This window comes from Tinamus guttatus, unplaced genomic scaffold (assembly GCF_059628265.1).
Source record: "Tinamus guttatus ecotype Peru unplaced genomic scaffold, ASM5962826v1 Tinamus_guttatus_pri_ptg000356l, whole genome shotgun sequence".
NCBI classification, from domain to species: Eukaryota; Metazoa; Chordata; class Aves; order Tinamiformes; family Tinamidae; genus Tinamus; species Tinamus guttatus.
In genome coordinates this window covers 1933272-1956249 of record NW_028288890.1, presented here as the reverse complement: position 1 = coordinate 1956249, position 22978 = coordinate 1933272, and the positions used below count along the sequence as shown (strand labels likewise).

General features: G+C 52.9%; 2 protein-coding genes across 2 annotated transcripts; both read left to right on the top strand.

Annotated features, from left to right (window-relative positions):
* Positions 1-569: 569 nt before the first annotated feature.
* SH2B2 (SH2B adaptor protein 2) lies at positions 570-11229 on the top strand. The gene is made up of 8 exons (XM_088530084.1): positions 570-1449; positions 4246-4347; positions 7997-8088; positions 9250-9344; positions 9657-9851; positions 10078-10271; positions 10368-10539; positions 10937-11229. The coding sequence occupies exons 1-8, from the start codon at positions 589-591 to the stop codon at positions 11227-11229; spliced, it is 2004 nt and encodes a 667-aa protein (XP_088386210.1). The 5' UTR covers positions 570-588.
* Positions 11230-14949: 3720 nt separating this feature from the next.
* PRKRIP1 (PRKR interacting protein 1) lies at positions 14950-22978 on the top strand. Its single transcript, XM_010227116.2, has 6 exons — positions 14950-15091; positions 15926-16004; positions 17133-17233; positions 18136-18221; positions 19930-19997; positions 22274-22978. The coding sequence occupies exons 1-6, from the start codon at positions 14972-14974 to the stop codon at positions 22393-22395; spliced, it is 576 nt and encodes a 191-aa protein (XP_010225418.2). The 5' UTR covers positions 14950-14971; the 3' UTR covers positions 22396-22978.

The window sequence follows — 22978 nt, the reverse complement described above, 5'->3', positions numbered from 1 at the left end:
AAAGTGGCTGCTTGTCCCCTCTTTCCCCATCGCGACATGGCCTGGGGGCTCTTCTGCCATGGGATCTCCATCAGCTGCAGCTTGACTGGGGGAAAATTAGCCTTTGTTTTTCCCTTTGTTCCAGGAAAAAATGCCGCAGGGATGCGGTGTGCGCTAACGCTGCTCTCCTAGCTGCCGGGTACCTGCTTCCCAGCTTGGAAATTGCATTAATTTAGCATCACTCTCCTGTTTAGATACTCCTGCAGCTGGCAGGCACAAGGCTCGGTGCCGAGCAGGGCACCTGCAGGTGCTGCTTCCCCTGCTGTCCCCTCCAGGCACTGTCCCTTGCTGTCCCCTCCAGGCACTGTCCCTGTAGCCTCTTCCCCCCAGCTGCATTCCACTGAGGATGCTCCCTGGCAAAAGTAGAAGTGTCGCTAGAGCCCCCGGTGCCAGGATGGGCGCCCAAAGGGGAACCTTGTCCCTGGAGGTGGGAAGTGGGTTTGCGCAGTCTGGATGAGGTGCTTTTTTTGGTGAGAAGAAGCCGTTTTGGTGACGCTAACCCCGTCTCCGTGTTGCCGCCGCAGCCGCCGGCCGTGGGATGGGGCAGTCATGAACGGCGATGCCCTCTGCCAGGAGCCGTCCTCGCCGCTGCCCGACTGGCGCGAATTCTGCGAGCTGCACGCCCAGGCGGCCGCCGTCGACTTCGCCCAGAAGTTCTGCCAGTTCCTGAGGGAAAACCCCCACTACGACACCCCTGGCGCCGAGGCCTCCTTCTCCCACCACTTCGCAGCCAACTTCCTGGACATCTTCAGCCTGGAGGTGAGCCGGGTGTTCGTGTCCGACTCGCCCACCAAGTACAACATCGTGCCCTTCGTGGGGCTGCAGAACTGCCACGTGCCCTACGGGCGCGACGTGGCCCAGAGGAAGGAGGAGACCTCCACGGAGTCGCTGGACAGCATGGAGCAGCCCCTGGGCACCCACCGCTACCTGAGCCCCTCGCAGCAGGCCCAGGCGCGCAAGGTGTCCTCCTACGGGCAGTCCCGCAGCTCCGAGGACGTGTCCGTCCACGCCACCTCCAAGCCCAAGTTCAAGAAGGGCTTCTCTCTGAGGAACATGAGCTTGTGCGTGGTGGATGGCGTCAAGGAGATGTGGCATCGGAAGTCCTCTCCGGAGCCGGGCGCCGAGGCCACGCAGGGCAGCAGGAGGGCGGAGAGGGAGCCATGGCCGTCGGGGAGCAAGGAGCACAGCGACTCCCGGGAGAAATGGACCCACAAGCTGCGGCTTTCCAAGGCGCAGTCCTCCAAGGTGGACCTGGTGGACATCCAGAGGGAGGGGACCCTCCGCTACATGGTGGCCGATGACACGAACTGTGTGGGGAGCTCGCAGTGGCAGAAGTGCCGCCTGCTGCTCAGGAAGGCAGTGAAGGTGGAAGGGGAGAGGTTCCTGCTGGAGTTCTACGTCCCCCCAAAGGTAGGTCCCCTGCTCGCTCGGGGATGCGGGAATGTGGCTCTCCTGGTCCCACTCCTTGGTCCCTGGCAAGGAGTTCTCTGGTGACAGTGGTTTTTCATCTAGGTACTGTCCTGGAGGGTGTCCTACCTCTCTGCTTCAGACCCCTCAAGGTGTTTTAGTGACCACTTTAGACCTCCAGGTCTTGGTCCCCTGGTCACTAGGTGTCACCTGGGCTTTGTGCTCATCCCCCTATGTCAGCTCCTCAGGGAGAATTGGCCTCTATCATGTCTGGCCTTTCTGCTGCCTTTTTTTTTGTTGGTATTTGAGCTAAACTTGAGCAGTTGTGGTAGTTTCTTTGGGATTTTTGTTGTCTCTGCTCCTGAGCTGGGATGAAATCCAGCTCTGGCCCATGGGTGGCGGGAATGGTGCCTTTGAACCTGCTCCCATGGGAAAGGCCTGGCCGCTGCCACCGCTTTGGCTGGAGACCCTTTGCTTTGCAAAAAGTGCTGCCTCATCCCGCTGGGTTTCATCCTATGGTGCCATGAGACACTGTCCGGGTGGCACAGAGCATGGGCAACCCGTGACCACCACATTCTCCCAACGCATCTCCTCTTTCCATCCAGCTTTGAAACTTTAAATCCCAGTGGGTTGCTAGTCCATATTGCAAAAGCCTTTTTTTGTTTCCAAAATAACCCTTTTGGATGACGGTGTACCCGCAAGGTGCCTCTCCAGCCGGACTCTGGGGACAGAGCCGGTGCTGCCATGTGCTGCTTTTGCAGCTCCTCTCCCAGGGCCTGCCAGCTGCGCATCCTCTGGCGCAGAGCAGCACCGATTACCAATATTGTTAATATCCCTGATACCATTTTTCCCTGGCCTACACCTTTTCTTCTGCTGGAATCTTGACAGGAGCATTTCCTCTGTGCTCCTCCGGCATCGGGCACCCCTCAGCTTGAGCAGGACACAGCGAAACGCTGTCCCCTATTATCCTGCAGGAAAAGCTGAGTGCTGGAGCCCAAGAAACGTGGGTTATGCCCAAGGGGATTAACCTCATGTTCCTGAAGCCCCCTGATTAAGCAAGTCCCTGGGGTTTTACTAGCTCTTTGTGTTGGTAATGAAATCGCAGGTTATTTAAATACTTTGTGAAGGGAAGGAGAAAAAAAAAAAAGAAAAGGAAGAAACTCATTTACTTTTCTCCAGGATTTTATGGTTCGTGTTTCAGGCTCCAGTAGTGAAGCCAGGCGGATGGACTGCAGAATTCTGCATTGGTCTTGGGGTGCTTCAAACCCTGTATTTGGTGGACAGATGGTGTCGTGCACTGCTTATGGGTGCAGCAGAATATTGCATGTTTTAAAAGGTGCTCTCTGTTTTTATGAGGCTAAAATGCACCTTGCCACTGGTGGCGTTAGTCCATGACACTTTTTCCTCACCTGATCTTCATCTCTTGCTCTGTAGAGTATGAATTATGAGTCTAAACGGGAGTGCATCTCTCGCACAGAGAAGCTCCGAGCTCTCTGTATAACGTATAATGTATGTCCCTCCCTGATACCTAGATCTGGTGGCTTTGGAAGCCAGGAACCTGCCTCTCCCTGGGGGCACATGTGAAACCGAGCTGGAAGAAACCACTCCGCAGCCACAGCAGGACACATGGAAAATCCATTAGGGCGAGACTGTCCTGAGTGTCATCAAACAAGGGGAAGATCTCGTTTCCGTTCACCGACTCCCGACCTCTCTGCCATGCCGGGGCGGGCGGCCACGCAGCCCCGCTCGGCTCCCTGGCAGTTTCCCTGGGTGTTTCTTCCTGTTCTATTAGAATTACACCCCTCCTAGTCTTCAGTTGGTCTCCTGCTCCTCTCAACCCACCTTTCTTCTCCTCTGGCAAATGTTCGAGCTTTAAGAGCTGCCCCATTCCTGCACAGCTGGAGAAAAAGGGCTTTTTGCTTCAGCAGCTCTGAACTTTGCATTTGCGTAGGTCCTGCAGAAAACGTGGCCCGGTTACTACTTTGGCACCGTGCTGATCGCAAGCGATGCGTGGGGGAGATGCCAGCTTGAAGCTCTGCATTTGGAGGGAAGCACAGAACCAGCTTCTGCTCCTCCCAGAATAAGTGTCCAAAAAGTCCCCGTGTTTCCACCAGTGTCTGTGCGTGGGGGACAGGTGGTTCCTGTTCTGCTTCTCTGACTGATTTGTTTTTTCCCCCAAATGGGAACTGAACCTTTGACAACTCCTGGGGAGGCATCAGGGCTGCACTATGTTGGCAAGGACTTGAGCCACCAGCATTGTCCCTTGCAGGACACTCACTTTGTTTTAATGGAATTAAAATTCCCTGCACAGACAAGGCTGGTGGGTCTCGGCTCCTCGGTCACAACGCTGCTGCGGTGCCACGTACCCGGGCACCCTTGGGTGCTGCCACGTCCCCTCTGCTTGTCCTTACCACACACTGCACACTTCCCTGCTCTGTAGCAGTACTGGGCATATCTTAACACAGAAAGGGCTAAAAAGGGTAAAAATAAGTGGTGTGGGCAGAGCCGGAGCATCAGTGTGCGCTGAAATGAGGAAGACGTTTGGCAGTTGAGCGCACTAACTCCTTTATCTTCCACGGGGCCGTCCCTTGGTTTAATTAAAAGAGCTCAGAGTTATCAGGCACATGAGGGAAATCAATGCTTTGCCTTTATTTTTATTATTCTCCCATTTTTTCCCCCACCGATGCTCTGTAATAACCGTGACCCTGCCCTGCTGAGAGCCGTGATGGGCTGTCCCGCGGCAGCGGTTGAGGCGGTCGTGCGCTTTCCTCCTCCTCAATCCTTGCTCATTTTTGCCAGGCTTCCAAACCAAAGGTGAGCGTCCCGCTGTCGGCAATCATCGAGGTCCGCACGACCATGCCCTTGGAGATGCCCGACAAGGACAACACCTTCGTGCTGAAGGTAAGGACAGGGTGCCCGTGGTGTCACTTCGGATTGCGCCGCCCTCGTGTGCAGCTCCCAGTCCCACAGGGACAAGTCTCAACCCAAAGGCAGGTGCTCCCTGTGGCTTGGTTCTCCTCCCCCAAAACTGGCTTTGGTGTCATAAAGCAGCAATTCGGCTGGTTTCACTGTCTTTTAACTGATTCGGGTAGCAGCCACGCGGCGCTGGGCGCCGCAGCGCCCCGGGGTGCTGCATTGCACCAAGCAGATGAAGTTCTGTGGGGAAAGCAGAGAGCAAAAGCCTCTTGCAATAGAGCTAGCAACCCCCTGAGAAAGCCCTTGCTGCAAAATACAATTAATTACCTTAATGGGCTCCGCTGCTCTTTGTGGCAGCTGCGGCAGCAGCTTCTCGCACCAAATGGGGATCATGGCGCGTTCCAGCAGCAGCACTGGAAAAGCCTCCGTCTGAGGCCACGCAGCACTGGGGACCATCCTGAATTTCATCTCGTTCATCCACCATGGGGAATGTGTCATTAAAGAGGACACTGAGGGCTGCCCAGAGCCCGGGTGCAGCAGGGGCCTCCTGACCAGGTGTCCTGCTCCTGAACACCCCAGGAGCACCCAGAGCAGCAGCATCTTGGAGGAGTGGCCGACACTCCCGAGGGCTGCCCTGCCATTCAGAGAGACCTGGACAGGATGGAGAGTTGGGCAGAGAGGAGCCTCGTGAGGACAAGGGCAGGGTCCTGCACCCGGGGAGGAATAAGCCCAGGCAGCAGCACAAATTAGGGGTTGACCTGCTGGAAGGCAGCTCCGTGGAGAGGGATTTGGGAGTCCTGGTTGACAACAGGTTAACGATGAGTCTGCAATGCGCCCTCCTGGCCAAGGCCAATGGGCTCCTGGCTGCACCAGGAGGAGCGATGCCAGCAGGGCCAGGGAGGGGATCCTGCCCCTCTGCTCAGCTCTGGGGAGGCAGCTGGAGCACTGGGGGCAGTTCTGGGCTCCCCAGGACAAGGAGGACATTGAGCTTCTAGAGAGGGTCCAGAGGAGATCCACAAAGATGATGAAGGGACTGCAGCATCTATCTTATGAGCAAAGACTAAGCAAGTTGGGCCTGCTTAGACTGGAAAAGAGAAGGCTGAGAGGAGATTTGATCAACATGCTCAAGTACCTGAGGGGTGATTGCAGGGAAGATGGGGCCACGTTCTTCTTCATGGTGGCTGGTGACAGGATGAGGGGTAATGGGTGTAAGTTGAAACATAGGAAGTTCCATCTCCATATGAGGAAGAACTTATTTCCTGTGAGGGTGACAGGGCCCTGGAACAGGCTGCCCAGAGAGGCTGTGGCGGCTCCTTCTCTGGAGATCTTCAAAACCCACCTGAATGTGACCCTGTGCCATGTGCTCTGGGTGCTGGAGCAGGGGCGTTGGACTAGGTGATCTCTAGAGGTCCCTTCCCACCTTAACCATTCTGGGATTCTGAGATTTCTCTGCCCGCTCTGGGCGCAGGACGTGGGCTGTGCAAGGGGAGCAGAGAGGCTTCACGAGTAAACAAACCTGCTTGAAAGCATCTAAAGCTGTGAAGTGCAGAAGGGAAAACGCTGCCAATGTGCAAGCTGCCCTTGGCCTCTGGAGCATCCCCAGCGGCTCCGCTCCCGCCTCCGCGCTGGCATGTGTCCCGACAGCCACCCGGAGTGGCGGAGGTGCCGGAGGCTCCGTGCATCCGCTGCCAGGGCGCCTCCGCCGCGGCTCGCCATCGGATGCAGCCCCAGCAGTGGTGCGGGCACAGCCATCGCTCTCCCGAGCCCACGCACGGGCATCAGGAAAATGAGCTGCAGTCCAGTTTGGGCTCTTTCCAAGACCATTTCCCTGTTTTGAGACATTCATTCGCATTCTTGTCTTGCCCTGCGGCTCGTGAGCACCTCGATGTCATCTGCTTATCGCTAACGAAAAGTGCTGTGCATGAGACAGAGCCCTTGATGCCAGCACTACTGCTGGCTCTGCTCCGCATCGAGAGCCCATCACGGCTCCTGGAACATGGCTCGTCCGCTCCATAGGATCAGGTTTTCCATAGGATCCATGGCTCATCCGCTTCATAGGATCAGGTTTTCCATAGGATCCATGGCTCGTCTGCTCCATAGGATCAGGTTTTCTAGATCCTCCCGTGACAGTTTCATCCACACCGCGTTTCCTTGTCACGTCGTGTCTGCCCACGCCAGCAGCCTCGCTCAAGCCAAGGGTACAACAGTATAACCTCCGAGGTCACCTCAGCCATTCCCTTAAATACCCCGGAGGTGACAACTCAAGTCTCCACGCTCCGGAGGCACCCAGGTGCCCTCTAACCTGCGCCCCCCTCGCTGCACCGCAGCGCTCACCCCAGCGTGGGGTTAAGTGATTGCGATCGATCCTTTGAGCCCGGCACAGTGCAAAGAAAGGCCCTGAGCACATCGGCTCCCTCTGCGTCACCTGCTCCCCAATCCTACTCATTCTCCTCCTTTGCCCTTCCTCTTGGGACCATGCACATCCAATACTTTTATTCTTGACATCACCTATTAGCTCTATCTCGCTTCGTGCCCTTTTTGCTGGGACACTGGATTTTTCCATTCCTCCTTTGCAGGCCGGGCACACAGAGGAGCAGGGCAGTCCACTCGTCCAAGCCATCGTGGTTTTTTGTCAGAACACCCGAGATGCTGCTTTACTCCGTCAAATAAAAAGGACGGAGGGACCGTGGCTGCTCATCAGCCCATCGTGGCCCTGGCCTCGCCTCCCTGCGCACCCTGTTTATTTTCAGGCCCGTGATTCGGTTGTATGAGACTAATTTAATTTGCTAGAAGGCTGTCACGGCGGGCAACACGATACCCTCCCGGAGCGAGGGCTGCCTCGCCGCTTAGCTCAGGGATTGTGTAATGTGCTCGGGAGGGCCGGCGCGGGGAAAGCCTGCCCAGGCGCTGACCCTTGCGCGGGGCGATCGCCGAATCCCTCTGTCCTGCTTTCCATGTCCTGCTGCCGGCTGCTCCCTGTCGCCCAGCGAGAGCACGAGGCTCTGGGCTCCTTTGCATTCTGCTTTGGTTTCTTTTTGTCCTTTCCAAGTGGGTTTCTCTCCCACCCTGTTGCAGAGAGAAAATCAGAAGCCTCCTGGACCAGCAGGCACAAAAACAAATTTAAAAACACAGGGGAGGGTTTTGCCTCACGTCTGGGGGTCTGGCAGGATGTCTGTGCGCTGAGCAAGACAGCGAGCTCTCAAGACCCTGCCTGTGCAGAGTCTGTATTCAGGGCAGTTTTGGGGACACCCCAATGCACAGGCAGAGCTAGGCCATGGCATGGGGCTGTGCTGGCACGTGGGGGTCCCTGCCAGGCCTTTACGACCAGGTTTGTCCCCAGTTGCTGGTGAAACCGTGCATCAGTTTGCTGCAAAGGGGACAATTTCTGCAGCAAGTCCCGGCTTGGAGCCCAGGTTGGGGATGCCCTTGGGCACACGGGAGCATCTCCCCACTGCATCACCCACGGGGTCTGCTCGCTGCCATGGGAACGTGCATTTAGTTTCGCACTTTCAACCTGTATCCAGCAACACTATTTAATAGTGACCCGAGGGACTCAGCCCACACCACGCGATGGGAGGCAGGAGCAGCACGAGCCCCAGTGCAGACTGACATCCCTGTCCCGCTTTGCTTGCAGGTGGAAAACGGCGCCGAGTACATCCTGGAGACCATCGACTCCCTCCAGAAGCACTCCTGGGTGGCAGACATCCAAGACTGCATCGACCCCGGGTAAGGCCGGAGCTGCACAGCAGGGCCATCCAGATGGCTCGGAAAGCGCAAGGCCCCGGGGAGCAGGGATGGCATCGCTTCCCCCACCCCTCTCCATGTGCCAGGGGAGCCCTTGGCTCTGCCCGTCTTAGTGTGTCTTTGGAAAAGCGAGGTTAGCCGAAAATGAGGTGTCCAAGCTGCAAAGCGGGACATTCAAGCCGTCCCAAGCCTGGCATTGCTCCTCGCTCTGCTTCACGCAGCCTCTTATCCCTGTGCGCTTGCTTAGCACCCAGCACAAACCCGCTTTAGCCTCTGGACATGACTGTAAAGGAAATAATAATGAACTCTAAAGCAAATAATAATGAGCTGCTTAATACACCGACACGCACATGGTGCCAAGAACGAATTCTCATTCGGCTCCCGCGTGCAGCGCTTGGTCCTCTTGCCAAGGACGCCGAGCTGAAACCTCTGCCTAAGTGCCCTGTCAACGGATTTTTTGCAGAGCTCAGTCAGTTTTGGTTTTCTTTCTCCTTTTTTTTTTTCCTCTCTTTCTCAAACGGTTGCAGCTGAATGACTCCCAATGGCTGATTCACTTACTGGTCACTAAATTATTCAGCAGCTCCCTCGTGAGCCATTACCGCTAACACAGCCTGCTTCCTCGGCTGCCTGCAAACACGTGTCCGCTGTTAAGCAAGAGTAACCGAGCCCGCCGCGAGCATCTCCCCGCAGTCGCAGGGCTCTCGGTGGCAGCAAGGCTAAAAATAGGAGGTGAAGCAAGCGTGACTTCTTGCATAAGAACGATGCTGAAGTGCACGGGCGGCGGGGCAGGCAGCAAGTCGGGTCAGCCACGTCGTTTCTCACAGCCGTTGGGCTGGGAGTGTCCTTGGCACCGGGTTTTGTTGCACCGGGAGGAAGTTTGAGTGCCCCCGCTGCAGCTTCTCACCCACATCATTTCAATGGAAATTTTTCAAGCCGCCCTCGGGGCAGCGCCTGCTCGCCCGGCCGAGCCCTGGCAGCAGCTGCCTCCGTTCTGCCTTTGGTACCGCAGGGACTTCTGCAGCAGCCGGGCTCAGAGGAGCGTGCAGAGCTGAATGTCACCGCGGCGGTGACGGGTGGTCAAAGGAAGTCCCTGCTGCGTGGCACGTGTGCCGGCCCGCGCGCGACTGTGTGCTCTCCTTGCAGGGACAGCGGGGACGACATCGAGCTGGCCGCCTGCGCGCAGGGAGCCTGCCTGCCAGGCAGGGTGTCCTCCTGCAGCTGCGAATTTCTGGCTGACGGTAAGGAGGCCTGGAAAAGTGAAAATCCCCAGGAATGGCCCTGTGGGAAGCGGGTGTCTCTGTGTGTCAGCCCTGGGTTGGGGAGCCGGATTCTCATGGTGACAACACAGAGGGAGGTGAAACTACCAGGTGCCATAGGGATAGGTCTTCCTCTGTCCATCATCTTCCTCATCCCTGGCCTGACAGCCAGCTAGGGTGGCTCTGAGCCCATGGCTGTACTTGTCACCGGCCATGGCGGGGTAGCCAACCCTCGCTGAATACACAGGGAATCCCTGAACTGGTGAGCACGTCCCTCTGCGAATTCCCTTCCAGATGTGCCCAGGCCACCGGACAGATGTGCCATGCCCAGCACTCACAGTGCCACCCCTGCGGCCACCATGGCCACCGTCGCCGCTGTGCCCCATGGCCGTGCCAGGGACTCTGTGGGAGAGCTGCTGACCCACGTCCCACTGGAGAGCTTCCTGCAGACCCTGGAGTCTCCTGGCGCTGCTGGAGGGCACCCGGCAGGTACCTGGGCAGGGGCTGGGCGGGTGCAGATCGGTTTGTCACCGTGCCAGCATGAGATACTGCTCTTGAGCCAACGGCAGGGCTCAGGAGGGTGAGGAGGGGAGGATGAAGAGCAGGGAAGGCTGGAGTGATCTCCAGTGCGGTCCCTGCTTCGAGGAGGTGCCTGCCCTGGGACAAGGCAGTCTTGCGCTCCCTCTCCTTAAAATCCTTTTGTCCTCGCGGCCAGGGGAGGATAGTGAGGCTGAAGCGGAGATCACCCTCTCCAGCTACCCCTGGTTCCACGGGACGCTGTCGCGGATCAAGGCGGCCCAGCTGGTGCTGCTGGGGGGCGCCAGGAGCCACGGCCTGTTCGTCATCCGGCAGAGCGAGACGCGGCCGGGCGAGTACGTGCTCACCTTCAACTTCCAGGGCAAAGCCAAGGTGGGTGCTGCCGGCTTCGCTCCGAGCGCTTTGGGCACCCGGTTTGCCGAGCCCGGTCCCAGCAGCAGCGCTCACCCTGCCGCCTCCTCCCCGCAGCACCTGCGGCTGTCGCTGAACGAGAGCGGGCAGTGCCACGTGCAGCACCTCTGGTTCCAGAGCATCTTCGACATGCTGCGCCACTTCCACACGCACCCCATCCCGCTCGAGTCCGGCGGCGCCGCCGACATCACGCTCCGCAGCTACGTGGTGGCCCAGAGCCCGCTGCTGGGTACGTGCCGGGGAGCGGGACGGGACCTGGGGAGTGCTGGCTGGGGGGGCTTGTAGATTTGGGCAGGAGCAGGATGGTGACACGGTCCCAATCCTCATGGGCCATGGGGGTCTGCACAGTGGCTGGGCTGTGATGTGTGGCCAGCACGTCCCTGGTGGTGGCCAGTGCTCTCCCGGCACCGGGGAGGATCAGGGAGTCCACCGGGCTCACGCAGATGCCAAGAGCCCTTTGGCTGGGAAGAGAGTCTGGGAAGGAGGAAGTGGGTGAGGGAGAGGGTTGGGCAACAGGGAAAGGGTTGGTGAGGGAGAGGGTCTGCCAAGAAGGCGATCAGGGAGGGAGAGGTTGCGCCAGCCCCCTCAGCCACAGTCAAGGGATCCAACTCTCGTCTCCATTGCAGACACCGGCCCCGCACCAGCCCCGCAGCAGCCGGGCTGCCGGCCCGACCTGCCGCCCCCGCACTACTTCTGTGGCACGACGCCCGCCGGGCCGCCCGCGCCGCTGCCCGTCGAGGGGGCGGCCGCGGCCCCCGCGTCCTACCAGCGCCTCGAAGGCGCCCTGGGCGCGCGGAGCCGCAGCGAGAGCGCCGAGCGCCGCCCGGAGCCGCCCGCCACCAGCGCCGAGGACTACCACGAGGCCGAGGGCGCCCGGGGCCGGACCCGCGCCGTGGAGAACCAGTACTCCTTCTACTGACCCTGCACCGGGGACGTGGGGCCCGTCCCCCGGCCACCGAGCTGGACTCGCCACCTGTCGCCACCAGCAATTCGGCCGCCATCTGCTCCCCGTTGCTTTGGAGAGCCACGTCCCGGCTGGAGCTGGTGCCATCGCCGCGCCGGGGCTGGGAGAGGGAAAACACGTGTGCCATTTGGGAGGCCGCGGGGCTTGCGGCAGCCTCCCCTTCCTGCCCAGCCCCGGGAGCTCGCTGGGCTCCTGGGAATGCTCAAAGCCAAGGCCTGAGGCTCTCCGTTGTTGAGAGCGTGGCCCTTGCCCCCCGAGTCCTGCAAACGAGCTGCCACCCGGCCCTTGCATTTCGGGATGCCCCAAGAAGTGAGTGGTGTCCCCAGAGACGCAGCCGCGCACGCAGCTCCATGAGCCCCCGTGTTCCCTCTCCACCGCCGCTGCCGGAGCTGCAAGGGGCTCATCCTGGCCAGCTTCCCGAGGGCCCCCGTGAGTGTCCAAGGACACTCTGCTCTCTGCCAGGGCTTTTTCCACCAGTGAAGTCCCTTGTTCAAGGAAGGCTCCTCCTGCTTCCCCTGTCATTTCTCCTCCTTCACCCTCTCCCTCCTTGCTGGAGCTACAGGGATAACCAGGGATAACCTCTCTCTTGTCCAGCTTTTCAAACCAAAGCTCTCGGCAGAGGTGTCAGCTCGGCCGTTTTGCCACCGTGGTTGGGCAATCATGTCCCTGGCTTGATGGAAACCCTGCAAAATGTGACAGTGAGCGTCCGCCGCACCAGCGGCCTCATCCGCACGGGCCACGGGCAGGTGCCCGGCTGGGCTCCCCAGTAGAAACACTATGGATCTTCAGTAGATGCTTGTTGTTTTTTTTTTTTTTTTTTTGTATAGAAATTGAAATGCCCAGGAGGAATGGGAGGAATGAGGCCGCTTCTACGTGGGTTAACAGCTAAATGAAGCAGAGGGGTCAGGTCACGTTGGCTGTGTGGACAGCCAGGATATCCCTTGCGGAGCTAACGCGGCGGCCGGCAGGAGTAAACCCAGCCGGCGAGCGCCTTTTGTAGGGACTGTGAGGATGGACTGGGCACTGTCCAGCAGCCATCTCTGCTTTCTCTCTGGGTCTCGAGCCCTCGGCAGGTTTACAGGCCAGGACACTTACGGGGACTTTGCCTGGAGAGTCGCTGCATTGGGCAGCTCTGGGTTGGGCTTTCTTTTTTTCAAGGTGCCTTCTTCCCCGAGCTAGCAAAGCACGTCCCCAGCTCTCCTATCAGAGACAGTGTTTCTCCCCTCAAAGGGGCAGGGAATGTGTCTCGGGTAGCTCCTTGTCTCTTGCCACACAAGAGCAGAATGAGCAGGATGTGGCCAGGAGGAGGGCTGGGAGGCCTCGTTCCTGCAGCAAACGCCACCATCACCCCAATACGCAGCCGTTGTGGCTGCACCTTGCTTGGCACCCAGCTTGGAGATGTCCAGAGGAGCCTGTGCGGCTCTCGGGACACCTCTGAGCACTGCAGGGAGAGGCCAGGTGCTCTTGGTCAGTGGGTTGAATGCAGATCTGCTTCCTTCACCCACGGCAAAGAGGGGGAGCGCTGGATGCGGCACAGACATCGTCACCCTTGGTCACCAGGCGGCCATGGATGGAAGCACTGCCTTAGGGCTCTGTGGGGTGGCTGGTTTTTCATCTTCTGCATCGCAGGATAGGAAAAGGACGGGGGAAGCAAAGTTCTGCAAGCAAAACTGTTAATTTGTAAATAGAGGAGAGCCTGGAAGAGTTTACTGTTCTGTAGAATAAATTAATTTTATTTAAAAAAAGTGACTTGCTAAACAAATGGAGAACTTGAGTTCCAGTTTTAAAATAAAACCACTTGCAAAAAGGACAGCGTATTAACAAGAGCTTGGGCCTTTTTTCCTGGATTTTTTGTATAAAAAAAAAAAAAAAGCAAGTTCCTTTTCCCTCCACCTCACGGGCTCCTGGTGGGCAGCCCGTGGCCGTCTCCTTTCCGGCAGCTCCCTGTGCCGCAGCATGGCAGTGGATCGATGCGTTGCCTCTCCGCCTACTCTGTTGTTTTCTGTGGTTTGTGCCTGGGAAAGTCAACCCAGAAGCAGACACCAATGCAGATGACACTGAACTAGCACGAGGATATTCCTTCCTTGCCGAAGGCCTGCGCGAGCATCCTGCCGCGTCTGCCTTTCCGCATGCTGGTTTCTGCCGGGGATCCCCTGGGGAAGCTGGTGCGTTGTCCCAGACTGCGCTGTCACAGCCAGGCAGCGTGACAGACATGGCTAACACATGGCTTTGGGAGGGTGGCAGGCGCAGTGCCGCTCTGCAGTCTGGACACGGTTGCATCATGATTCATTCAGGAATAAATTCCCTCCCCAAAAGTCTCCAGAGCGTGTTAACCGGCTCTGGTTGGCTCATGCATCAGGACCTGGGCAGCTGGCAGGGTAATGGCTGTCTGCAAATGAGCTTCTTCTCTGCGCCCACCAGAAAGGCAGTGAAGGCTGTGCTGGAAAAACATGCTTTGCTGTCACAGCGTTCCCAGGAGGGCAGGGACTGGACAGGACAGCCCTGTGCATCCAGCCCAGCGCCATGCAGGATGCATCAAGGGTCTGCAGTCATTCCCTGGACGTGTGGTTTGACAGTTTGCGGCTCCTGGGCCCGTTTTCCCCCCGCTGTTTGCGTGGTCTCTGTGGGATGACAGGCAACAGCCCATCCTTTCCTAGGGCTGCATGTTGTCATAGCGCAAACCACGCTCTGGGTAGCCGGCCAGCTGCTTCCCACAGCCCCTCGGGTGGTGACCATGCCTGCAGGCACCGCTGCCTCCTTCCAGCTGAGACCCGAGAGCTCATCACTCACGCCGCATCCCTGCTTTTGGAGCTGCTTGCGTGGCTCCAGCCGGGGCTGCAGCGGCGAGGAGGCCTCGCCGGGCCGGCCGGGAACGCCGCCAAGCCCAAATTCACACCATTCTTTTACAAATCAGGTTGGGGAGACAAGCGGGAGGCAGCGGCCGCTGCCATCACCATAGCAACCCCGGAGGATGCTGAGAAGCCCTTTGTAAACAGCACGCGGGACGGGGCCGCGGCCCCGCTCGGCTGCTCCCCGTCGAGGCAGGTTTGATACATTCATGGTGACTTAATAAATCAAGGCCGTGCAGACAAACCACCAGTCTCCAGAGGAGCCGACCGTGGTGCCCTCTCCCCGTCACCCTCTCCACGTTCGTGACAAGAAGCCGTGCGAGACCCAGTGGCGCCACCCGGTCCCGCTCTGCACGACCGCCAGGCTGGCAGGGGCTGGCGACGGCGTCAAGGCCCCCAAGCGGGAAAGGTGCTGGGGGGGAGATGGACGCTCTCCGCCATGGCACCCACAACCCTCACACTACCATCATGGCGCCGCCATCATGCCACCGCCGCCATCATCAATACACATCCCCCCCCAACCGCCATCATGGCGCCGCCATCATCATGGCGCCCCCCCTGCCGCCATGATGGGGCCGCCATCAGCATGGCGTCCCCACTGCCGCCATCATGGTGCCGCCATCATCATGGCGCCGCCGCCATCATGGGGCCGCCATCTTCATGGCGCCGCCGCCATCATGGCGCCGCCATCAGCATGGCGTCCCCACTGCCGCCATCATGGCGCCGCCATCAGCATGGCGCCGCCGCCATCATGGCGCCGCGGCGGCAGCGGACGGCCCCGCCTCGTCGCGCGCCGCTGACGCCATCAGCCGGCGGCGCTCGGTAGCGGGCGGCCCGGAGGCCGGAACATGGCGGCGCCGTCGGCCCCGGGGCCGTCGCAGCCCCGCGAGGGGCTCCCGTCGCTCTTCATCCCGCGCACGGCCGCGGAGGAGCAGCGCGTCCGCCTCGAGCGCCTCATGAGGAACCCGGTGAGGGAGGGCGCGCGCTGCCCGGCCCCGGCGGCCGTGAGGGGAGAGGGAGAGGCGCCCCCTCCCCGCCCCCTGTTGTGTGGAGAGAGGAGGAAGCCCCTCCTGCGCCTCAGGTGCCATGAGGGGAGAGGAGAGACCCCTCTCCGTGACACCTCATGACGCTCTGCGGGCTGTCATGAGGACAGAGGGGCACCCCAGGGCTCGGGTGCTCCCGGTGCGCTCCGGCGTCTGGTCCCCCCGCAGCCCCGTGCTTTTAATGGGAAACCAGGACGTTGACACACGAGGCTGGACCCCAGATCCTCAGCTTGGTTTCAGTGACCCTTGTCTGGAGGAGGAGGGGGTTTTGCCGAATGAGTCTTGGCCTCCCTCTGCGCAGAGCCCTCCTTTTGCCGCGTTTTTGCGCTGTGGCTCTCAGCTTTCCCTTCTTCTCTCAACAGTCCCTGTGGCAGAGGTGGAAGGTACCCCGTTCCTTTTGTCTCTTCCTGGAGCATTTTTGGTGGGAATGTAGCTGGTTTCCACACCTTTCTACGGAGGTGCTAATTTAGCTGCTCAGATTCCCACAAGGAAAATAAATGCCGATCCTTCTCATGCTCCCAGGGTGTGTTGATTTGTGGGACTGGATTGCAGGGAATGGGGGAGGACGCCTGGTGGCTGTTGTTTTTCTACGTGCTCCCGATCCCTGTGCATGAAGAAATTACTACAGCTCTGCTTGTACTGAGACCTGTCAGCTGGGGGAAGAGTCTGTTGTCGTGCACCTGCCGCCTTTCAGCAATGTGTTAAACTTGCACGCTTGGCTCCTCGAAGATACTAACGTCTTATAGTTTGTTTTTGCAGGAAAAGACTGTACCGATTCCTGAAAAACTGAATGAATGGGCCCCGCGACCTCCCCCGGAGTTCGTTAGAGATGTGATGGGTAAAGATATTGTACTTCAGATAAGTGTAGGAAACCGCTAGGGAAAGCCTAGAGAAGTATTTGACAGAAGAGGTAGAAACTGTTCTCTGTTGTTGCTCATTTTGCTAGAGAAGAATGGTGTGAAATGTGCTTTTCAAGTTGATTTTTCAAGTTTTCTTGGTTCTTGAGGTTCACATTTGCTTGTTGCCAGGATGCAAAGTGAGCTGTGCCAAAGGCACCACATCCACCACGTGCAACCTGTGCTGCTGCTATATCTGTGAAGGACAAGGCATACGTAAATCTGTCCTTTCCTTAGTTCAGCAAGTCTTCTGAAAATTAGAATTATGATGCCCTAGCTTTGATTTCTTTATGTTCAGATCCTGGTCAGTGAGAAACAAACTTGTGCATGTTTGTATATAGTCAGTAGGGAGCTCACATCTGTGCAAGGAACCCAACTGAAGTGTTTTGGTGACACTTCAGTTTTATCTTTGGGGACAAAGTGACTTGGATTATGTTCACTATTTGTGATATAAATTGTATCTGCATGTGTAGGTTCTTTATTTGGGACCTTTGTCCCTATTAGTGATTATTTTTAGAATCTTATAGAATCTATTCTTGTTTCAGAATAATTTATCTTGGACTAGAGGTTATAAACTCCGTCACTGTCATTTGTCTTGCATGGAAAAAAGTAGAATGGTGGGTTTTCTCACCTTTTTGCTGACCTTAACTTTTATAAGGGATGTTGAAAATAGATGATAAACAGCCTCAGCAGGATGTTTTAGTTGGCCTCTATCTAGAAGAAAATGGGATGCAAGCTTGATTTCTGTGATTCTTTTGCTGTCTGGATGTTCTGTGAAGTCTGAATTCTCTTTAAGAGGAAGTAGCTGATGTTTTGGTATTTATATTGTCTATTGCAAACTACAGTGACCCATAAGGGTGTGATTTTGTAACTCACTTGGGCTTTTGATTGTGTTTTGTGTATAGGTTTGAGCTTATAAAAAATAGGGATGTGCTCTGCGCGCTGTTCCCAGCTGATTTTCATCTTTCAGTGCCCTTTAGTATGTCCTGCCCCTCAGCACCTAGCTGTAGTCACTTGTGAACATCTAGTATCTATTATTTTCTAGCAGACTTACCCTTTTTCTGTTGTAGGTTCCAGTGCTGGAGCTGGCAGTGGGGAGTTTCATGTGTACCGGCATCTTCGTCGGCGAGAGTACCAGAGGCAAGATTTCATGGATGCCATGGCTGAGAAGGTCATCAGGGCTCTGAATTGTTTTTTGTTTGTTTATTTATTCTCTGTTTGGTATTTGTTCCTTTTTTTTTTTTATCGTGTTTAGAATTCAGTTCCAAACTGCCTTTGATCAGAGGAAAACGGTGTAGGAATATGTGATATGAGGTGTCTGTGTTGGCTCTGAAACATTTAGTACCTTGTATCAGGCATGTTTCATCATCTTTGTTCAGCCATGGCCCTAGCTAAGGCATGGACAAAATGCCTTAAGCACAAAAAACAGTACAAAAAATATTTTTGTTCTCATGCTGACTAGTTTAAAAACTAACAGAAATGTCTCTAATAATGAAAGGAAATCCCCAGTATCACTTATATTTTGCATAGACAGAAACAAAGCCAGTTTATATGCACGAAGGGTTTAAGGTTGGACTTGATCCTAAAGATGTTTTCCAACTATTATGATTGTATGATTCTATGTCTTCTGACTATCTATTAGTCCCATAGTAGAACAGCATTTTTCAGAGACTGTTACTGTTACTCTGCCTTGGCCGAGATGAGTCCCTTGATTCATATTTTAATGTTTATGTCTCTCAAATTATTTTATTGCTGTTATTCAAATTATCTTATTGCTTTTACTGGAGTATTCTGTAGGGCAGAAGCCCAAAGTCCCTTTGTCCCTTTTTTTTTTTTTTTTTTTTTTTTTTGGGTGCATGCTGCAGGTGAAAAGTGCTGTCTGGATAGAAGTGATCCCTAGGAGCATGTATTAAAAAAAGAAGCTTTAGTATTAAAAAAAGAAGCCAGACAAAGTCTGGCAAACAAAGCTCCCTTCTGTATTTTGCTAAAAGACTTCTCCCAAAAAGGACATACTTCGGAAAGAAGTACTTTAATTCAGGTTGTGACCAAAGTGTAACATGTGATCAATTACAGCAAAAACTAGACGAAGAATTCCAGAAGAAACTGGAGAGGAATAAGATGATTGCAGAAGAGCAAACAGCAAAACGCAGAAGGAAGCGGTAAGGGCAGATTGTTCCCAGGAGGCTCGACATGGAGCCCCCCTGATGTGTGTGTCATCTGTAGCTATGTACTTTAGATAAATGCTTTCATTCTGGGTCCACATTTATCATCTGAGAAGTCTGGCTGTGCAAATTAATTTTGTTAATATTATTATGTGGTTCCTAAAGACAGCTGTAAGCTTGGCTGGCTTTGTTGGGGTATTTATTTTCAATGCCATTGCTGTCAGGATAACTTTGACCTTGCAAATGTTTCTTACTGATGCTGATGTAGACTGCAGCGCACCTTCCTGTGCTATAGCAAAGCCAGGAACCCTTTGTCTGTACAACTGTCTTAAAAAAATATCTGTAACATCTCACTTCAAGAAGTGCTAAAGTGATTGCTGCATCATTGGCGCCAGTTCGGGTTTGTGCCAGCGGAGTGTGACCACAGGGTGATATTGTCCATATGTCAGTGTGACTAGTCTGGTTCACAGTCTGAGTTTGTGAGTACTCAGGAGGCCACTGCTGGGTGCAGTACAGCTAATATCTGTATCTGCTTCTACCTATGTCAGTGATGCATGTGCCAGCTTGGATCCACTAAATTATATGGAAGCATTATGAAATATAAAATGCTTCAGTCTTATGTTTTAGCCAAAATGAAACAGCAGTTACAAAGATTGATTCTCTAAGAAATGATCAGAGAATTGTAATGTAGGAATTTAAAATCAGCACTCTGTGCCAGCCATAACTGAGCAATAGCAAGGCACCATAGCTCACTCTTTTAGAGATGCTAGCCCTGGGCAGCTTCCTTCTTGCCTCTTCAGAAGTCAGGGTTTCATATCCGGACTCATCCTGTGGCTGAAAGTTTCTTGCCTGTGCAAAGTGACTCAGTGGTATGTTATCACAAACCTGCTCAACAAAACCACTACTGCCATTTTACTTTAATTTAGTGTGGTCCAACAGATGGCCAGCAAATCAGATCTGGCCAACTGCCTTTTCCCTGGCTGAGACAGAGAACAACTGTTCAAGCAGCAGATTTGGGCAGAACAGTCTCCCTCCTCGTTTCCCCACCTTCTTCAGGAGGGTTCGTAGTCTAGTGGTACCAAACGGCTGCAGCCAGTAGGAGCCTGTAACCTCCCTCACCAGCCTTTCTCTTCAGCCCCACGCAGCAGGCAGGGGAGCTGGCTCCCAACCTTTGCTATTTTCAGCCTTTGCTAGACAAACAAAACTGGTCATAGGAGCTGAAATCACCCCTCATCCTTGATGTTACCCAGTGGGCCCATCACATTGATTAAGGGAGATCAATGCATAATGCTTTATTTTTTCAGTTAAAGTGTATGCTACTTGTGATGACTTAATTTTATGTTCAATTTCAGCAGTCCAGATTTTTGGCACTGTTTCATCTTTCTTGTTTGTTTGGTTGTGTAGTTAAAACATTGGCTTAGTTTAATTTTTGTTCCTGTGTACAAAATTCTTGTGTACTACATAGCTTTGGTTTCAGTCACTTCAAGGAATAGACTTTTATAAAAGTTTTCATTGGAAGAGAAACAACATAGCACATACAAGTTTCTGTTGATCTTGTCTCTAAATTTTTTCTCATTGATTTTGAACTTTTTTCCTAAGTCCGTTTATTCCAAAATGCCTAAAATTTGTCCATTACCACTATGTGACTAGAATGTGCAGAAGCATTAAAATGTTGAGTTTGCATGAGGTTTTTTTCTCTTTGTAGTCAGAAGTTGAAAGAGAAGAAACTGCAAGCTAAGAAAAATAAACTTGAACAAAAGAAGCAAGAAAAAGGTCAGTGAAATTTAATCTTCTTTTCTTGAGTCTTAGTTCTGCTCCATAATTTAAGCCTAGGCCTAGAAGTTCCACCCTCCCTATGAACCCCAATCATTCCTTATGTATGGATAGAAAGCCTGGACTCTAACCTTTATACTTCAGCTAATATTTCAGAAGTTCAATCTGAAAGTCCTTTAGGTTGAAATTTAATCTTACAAATAACTTGGATAACTGAGATTTAATTGGATAACTTGAAATTTAATCTTAAAAATAACTTGGCTGTTCATGAGTATTTTCCCTTTATTGAGGAAGTTCTGGACAGCTAATGGAATCTGAGTTTGTTGACTGGATATGCCGAGAAACTTCAAATTTGAAACATTTTATACTTTAAAAGGCAGCATTGTTAAAGCCTGTTCTTTTTATGTGTATTTTGAATGCATATGAGAAAACAGGAACCACAGTAAGAGCAAAAAAGACAAAAATACACATAGATACAAAAAATGCACAGCTTGGACAGTGAGAAACTCACTTAGGATTTTGTATGCAAGAAACTGAGTGCCCTTGTGCCATCTGTTCCACACAACTATACTATTTTGCATAGAAATAAACATGAAAAACCTGACTACCTCTACTTCCTTTAGTTTTGGAAATTAGTGTTTTGTAACATCAATATTTTATTGAAATTTTTGAATGTTGGTTGCTTCCTTTGAATGAGTGCACTCATTGACACTTTTAAGAGTGCACTCCTAAAAACAGTTTTGCTTTTGTGGATTAGTGCACTAACTCTGCAGTAATTCTTAGTCTCAAAGTTCCTGATAATTCTGCTGGAACAAAGAGCTGTTAGATATATTTGAGTTGAACCATTGCCAGCCTCTTATATAAACATGGGCAGCTAAATTAATCCTCGGGTTGATTGTACTTGTGACAGGAAGTCATTGTAGCTTTTTAAAAAGCTACGAGTTTATGAATTGCGACTGGGAGGAGAATTAAAGTAAGAATCTAAACCAAAACCAAAGAAACTTTAAAGTCTGCCTGGGAGAAAGGAGCTTTGGGTCAGAGCGTGACACTTTTGGTAGGGAGCTGCCTTATACATGTTGTGGAGCTCAAATGTTTATTTGGCACACACAAAAAAGGCATCTTCAGGAGGCTGGAATCCAAACTCCTGTCTTTAGAACAGTTTTAGCTTTTCTGAATTGGTGGTTCTCTATATAAGAACAAACAAACAGGCTCCCAAAGTGTGGAGTTACAGGCCACTGATGGCCAATTTTAGTCTACTGAAAACATTTATATATATATAAAATAATAATATATAATATAAAACATATGTGTGTATATATATATAAAAAGAATAAATAAATCCTCAGTCTGATTTGCCATCTTTCACCTTTGTTGTTGTAAAAATATTCTTTTAGTGTCATACTTTATTCTTGATGTCAACTGTTAGGTTACATTATTTTGAAGACCTCTCCTATGACAGTACAGAATGTCACCACGTGGTGGCATCAGACAACAAATCCTATATGCGAAGTATAAATGCTCTGAGCTTGAGCTGACCATGGCTAGACTTGGGACATTATTAATAACGACACAAGAGCTGCTGGGAACAGTAGAATAGCTAGGTCCAGTGGGATCCAGGTCCCACTTTGTGAGACCTAATATCCATTATCCAGTGTTTAGTTACCACTAGGTGTTTTTTCTTCTGGGGTTTTAGCAGGCTAAGACTTCATGACTTTTCTGTGAACTTAGTTAATATGACACTTTAGAGCTCCAGCATTTATATTAGAGCAAACAACGATAGCGCAAGAGATTCTGGCAACCTATAGAGATCCTGGCACATGGCTCCCCATTGCCTTAATTTTGTGATACCTTGTGATATTTGGAAGATCGCAAAAAGATGATTTTGAGCAGGAGATAATGTATCGCTTTAGTGGCTGATGATTTCTGGTTTCTGTCTAAAGTAATATTTAGTAAGGAGGTGATGTTGTTTAATGATGAACTAGGCAGAGTGGCAGTATAGTTTGGATATTAAAGGCAAGGGATATTTTTTTGAGGGAGACTTCAATACTCTTCAGTTTGACATCACTTGTTAGAATTACTGTGCATTTCCTGGTACATGGGCCTATTTTCTTTTGAGGTACTTAACAAGGAAAACACAGGGGAATATGTTATGAATTCGTACTAATTAATATGACCTAGTATACGTTTGGCTAACACCTGAGACTATTTCGTTGTGAGCTACTTAACAAGGAAGACACATGGGACGATGTCTTACTTCGTACTGTTTGTGTTTTTAGAGTCTGATCAGTCTCAAGAGCAAGCGAGCAGCAAGGAGGACGAAGAGGACAGCAAGGAGGAGGAGGAAGAAGAGAAGGAAGATGATGCTGAAGAGCTAAGTTTCGTAATGGGAAGAGGATGAGGCCTTTCAGGGACAGCTGGAAACACTGTTCATTGCTTTATATTCAGGAGCATGAAAGCCTGTCATCTCAGCCAAGCAGAACCCATTGGCCTATGTTATACCTGCTTAATGGTGGATGGCCTTCACACCACCAGTCCAAGAGCTATTGATAGAGAAATGCCAAATAAGAGATCTTTTTCTTAACTGCTTGTATAACTGCTGTGCAGTCTGCTCGAAGTTTGCTCTAAAGAGTCAGCCGTTGAGTCTCTGCGACCCTAGAATTCTTCCTGACATGGCCTAGAGTGTGTTTTTTCTGCCTGAAACCTAAAACATACCTGTTACCATTTAAGGAAAATACTACTGTGAGGACTACGTATTCTACTGACGTCCAAGTTGGTGGCAATGGGATACCTGAATCTAAGGGAAGTGTTTAGTCTAAAGTAGAAAAGTGAGCTGTAGCCAGACTTCCCTGCACTGTGAGTGTTCTGAATTTGGGGTTTTGTATGGGGTCATCTCTAACCCAAAGAAATCAATTTATGTTGCTAGACATTTTTAAGCAGCATCCCTTTTTTATTGCTAAAACTATCCCTATTACCTTTCTTCT

What these genes read in the sequence shown, in the direction of transcription:
- SH2B2 (XM_088530084.1), top strand. Translation starts at nt 589, where the DNA reads ATGAACGGCGATGCCCTCTGCCAGGAGCCGTCCTCGCCGCTGCCCGAC. An exon ending in ACAACACCTTCGTGCTGAAG is followed by an intron (nt 4,348 to 7,996) that starts GTAAGGACAGGG and finishes CTTTGCTTGCAG; the next exon opens with GTGGAAAACGGCGCCGAGTA. An exon ending in TGCTGGAGGGCACCCGGCAG is followed by an intron (nt 9,852 to 10,077) that starts GTACCTGGGCAG and finishes CCTCGCGGCCAG; the next exon opens with GGGAGGATAGTGAGGCTGAA.
- PRKRIP1 (XM_010227116.2), top strand. Translation starts at nt 14,972, where the DNA reads ATGGCGGCGCCGTCGGCCCCGGGGCCGTCGCAGCCCCGCGAGGGGCTC. An exon ending in TGGATGCCATGGCTGAGAAG is followed by an intron (nt 17,234 to 18,135) that starts GTCATCAGGGCT and finishes GATCAATTACAG; the next exon opens with CAAAAACTAGACGAAGAATT. An exon ending in GCAAAACGCAGAAGGAAGCG is followed by an intron (nt 18,222 to 19,929) that starts GTAAGGGCAGAT and finishes TTCTCTTTGTAG; the next exon opens with TCAGAAGTTGAAAGAGAAGA.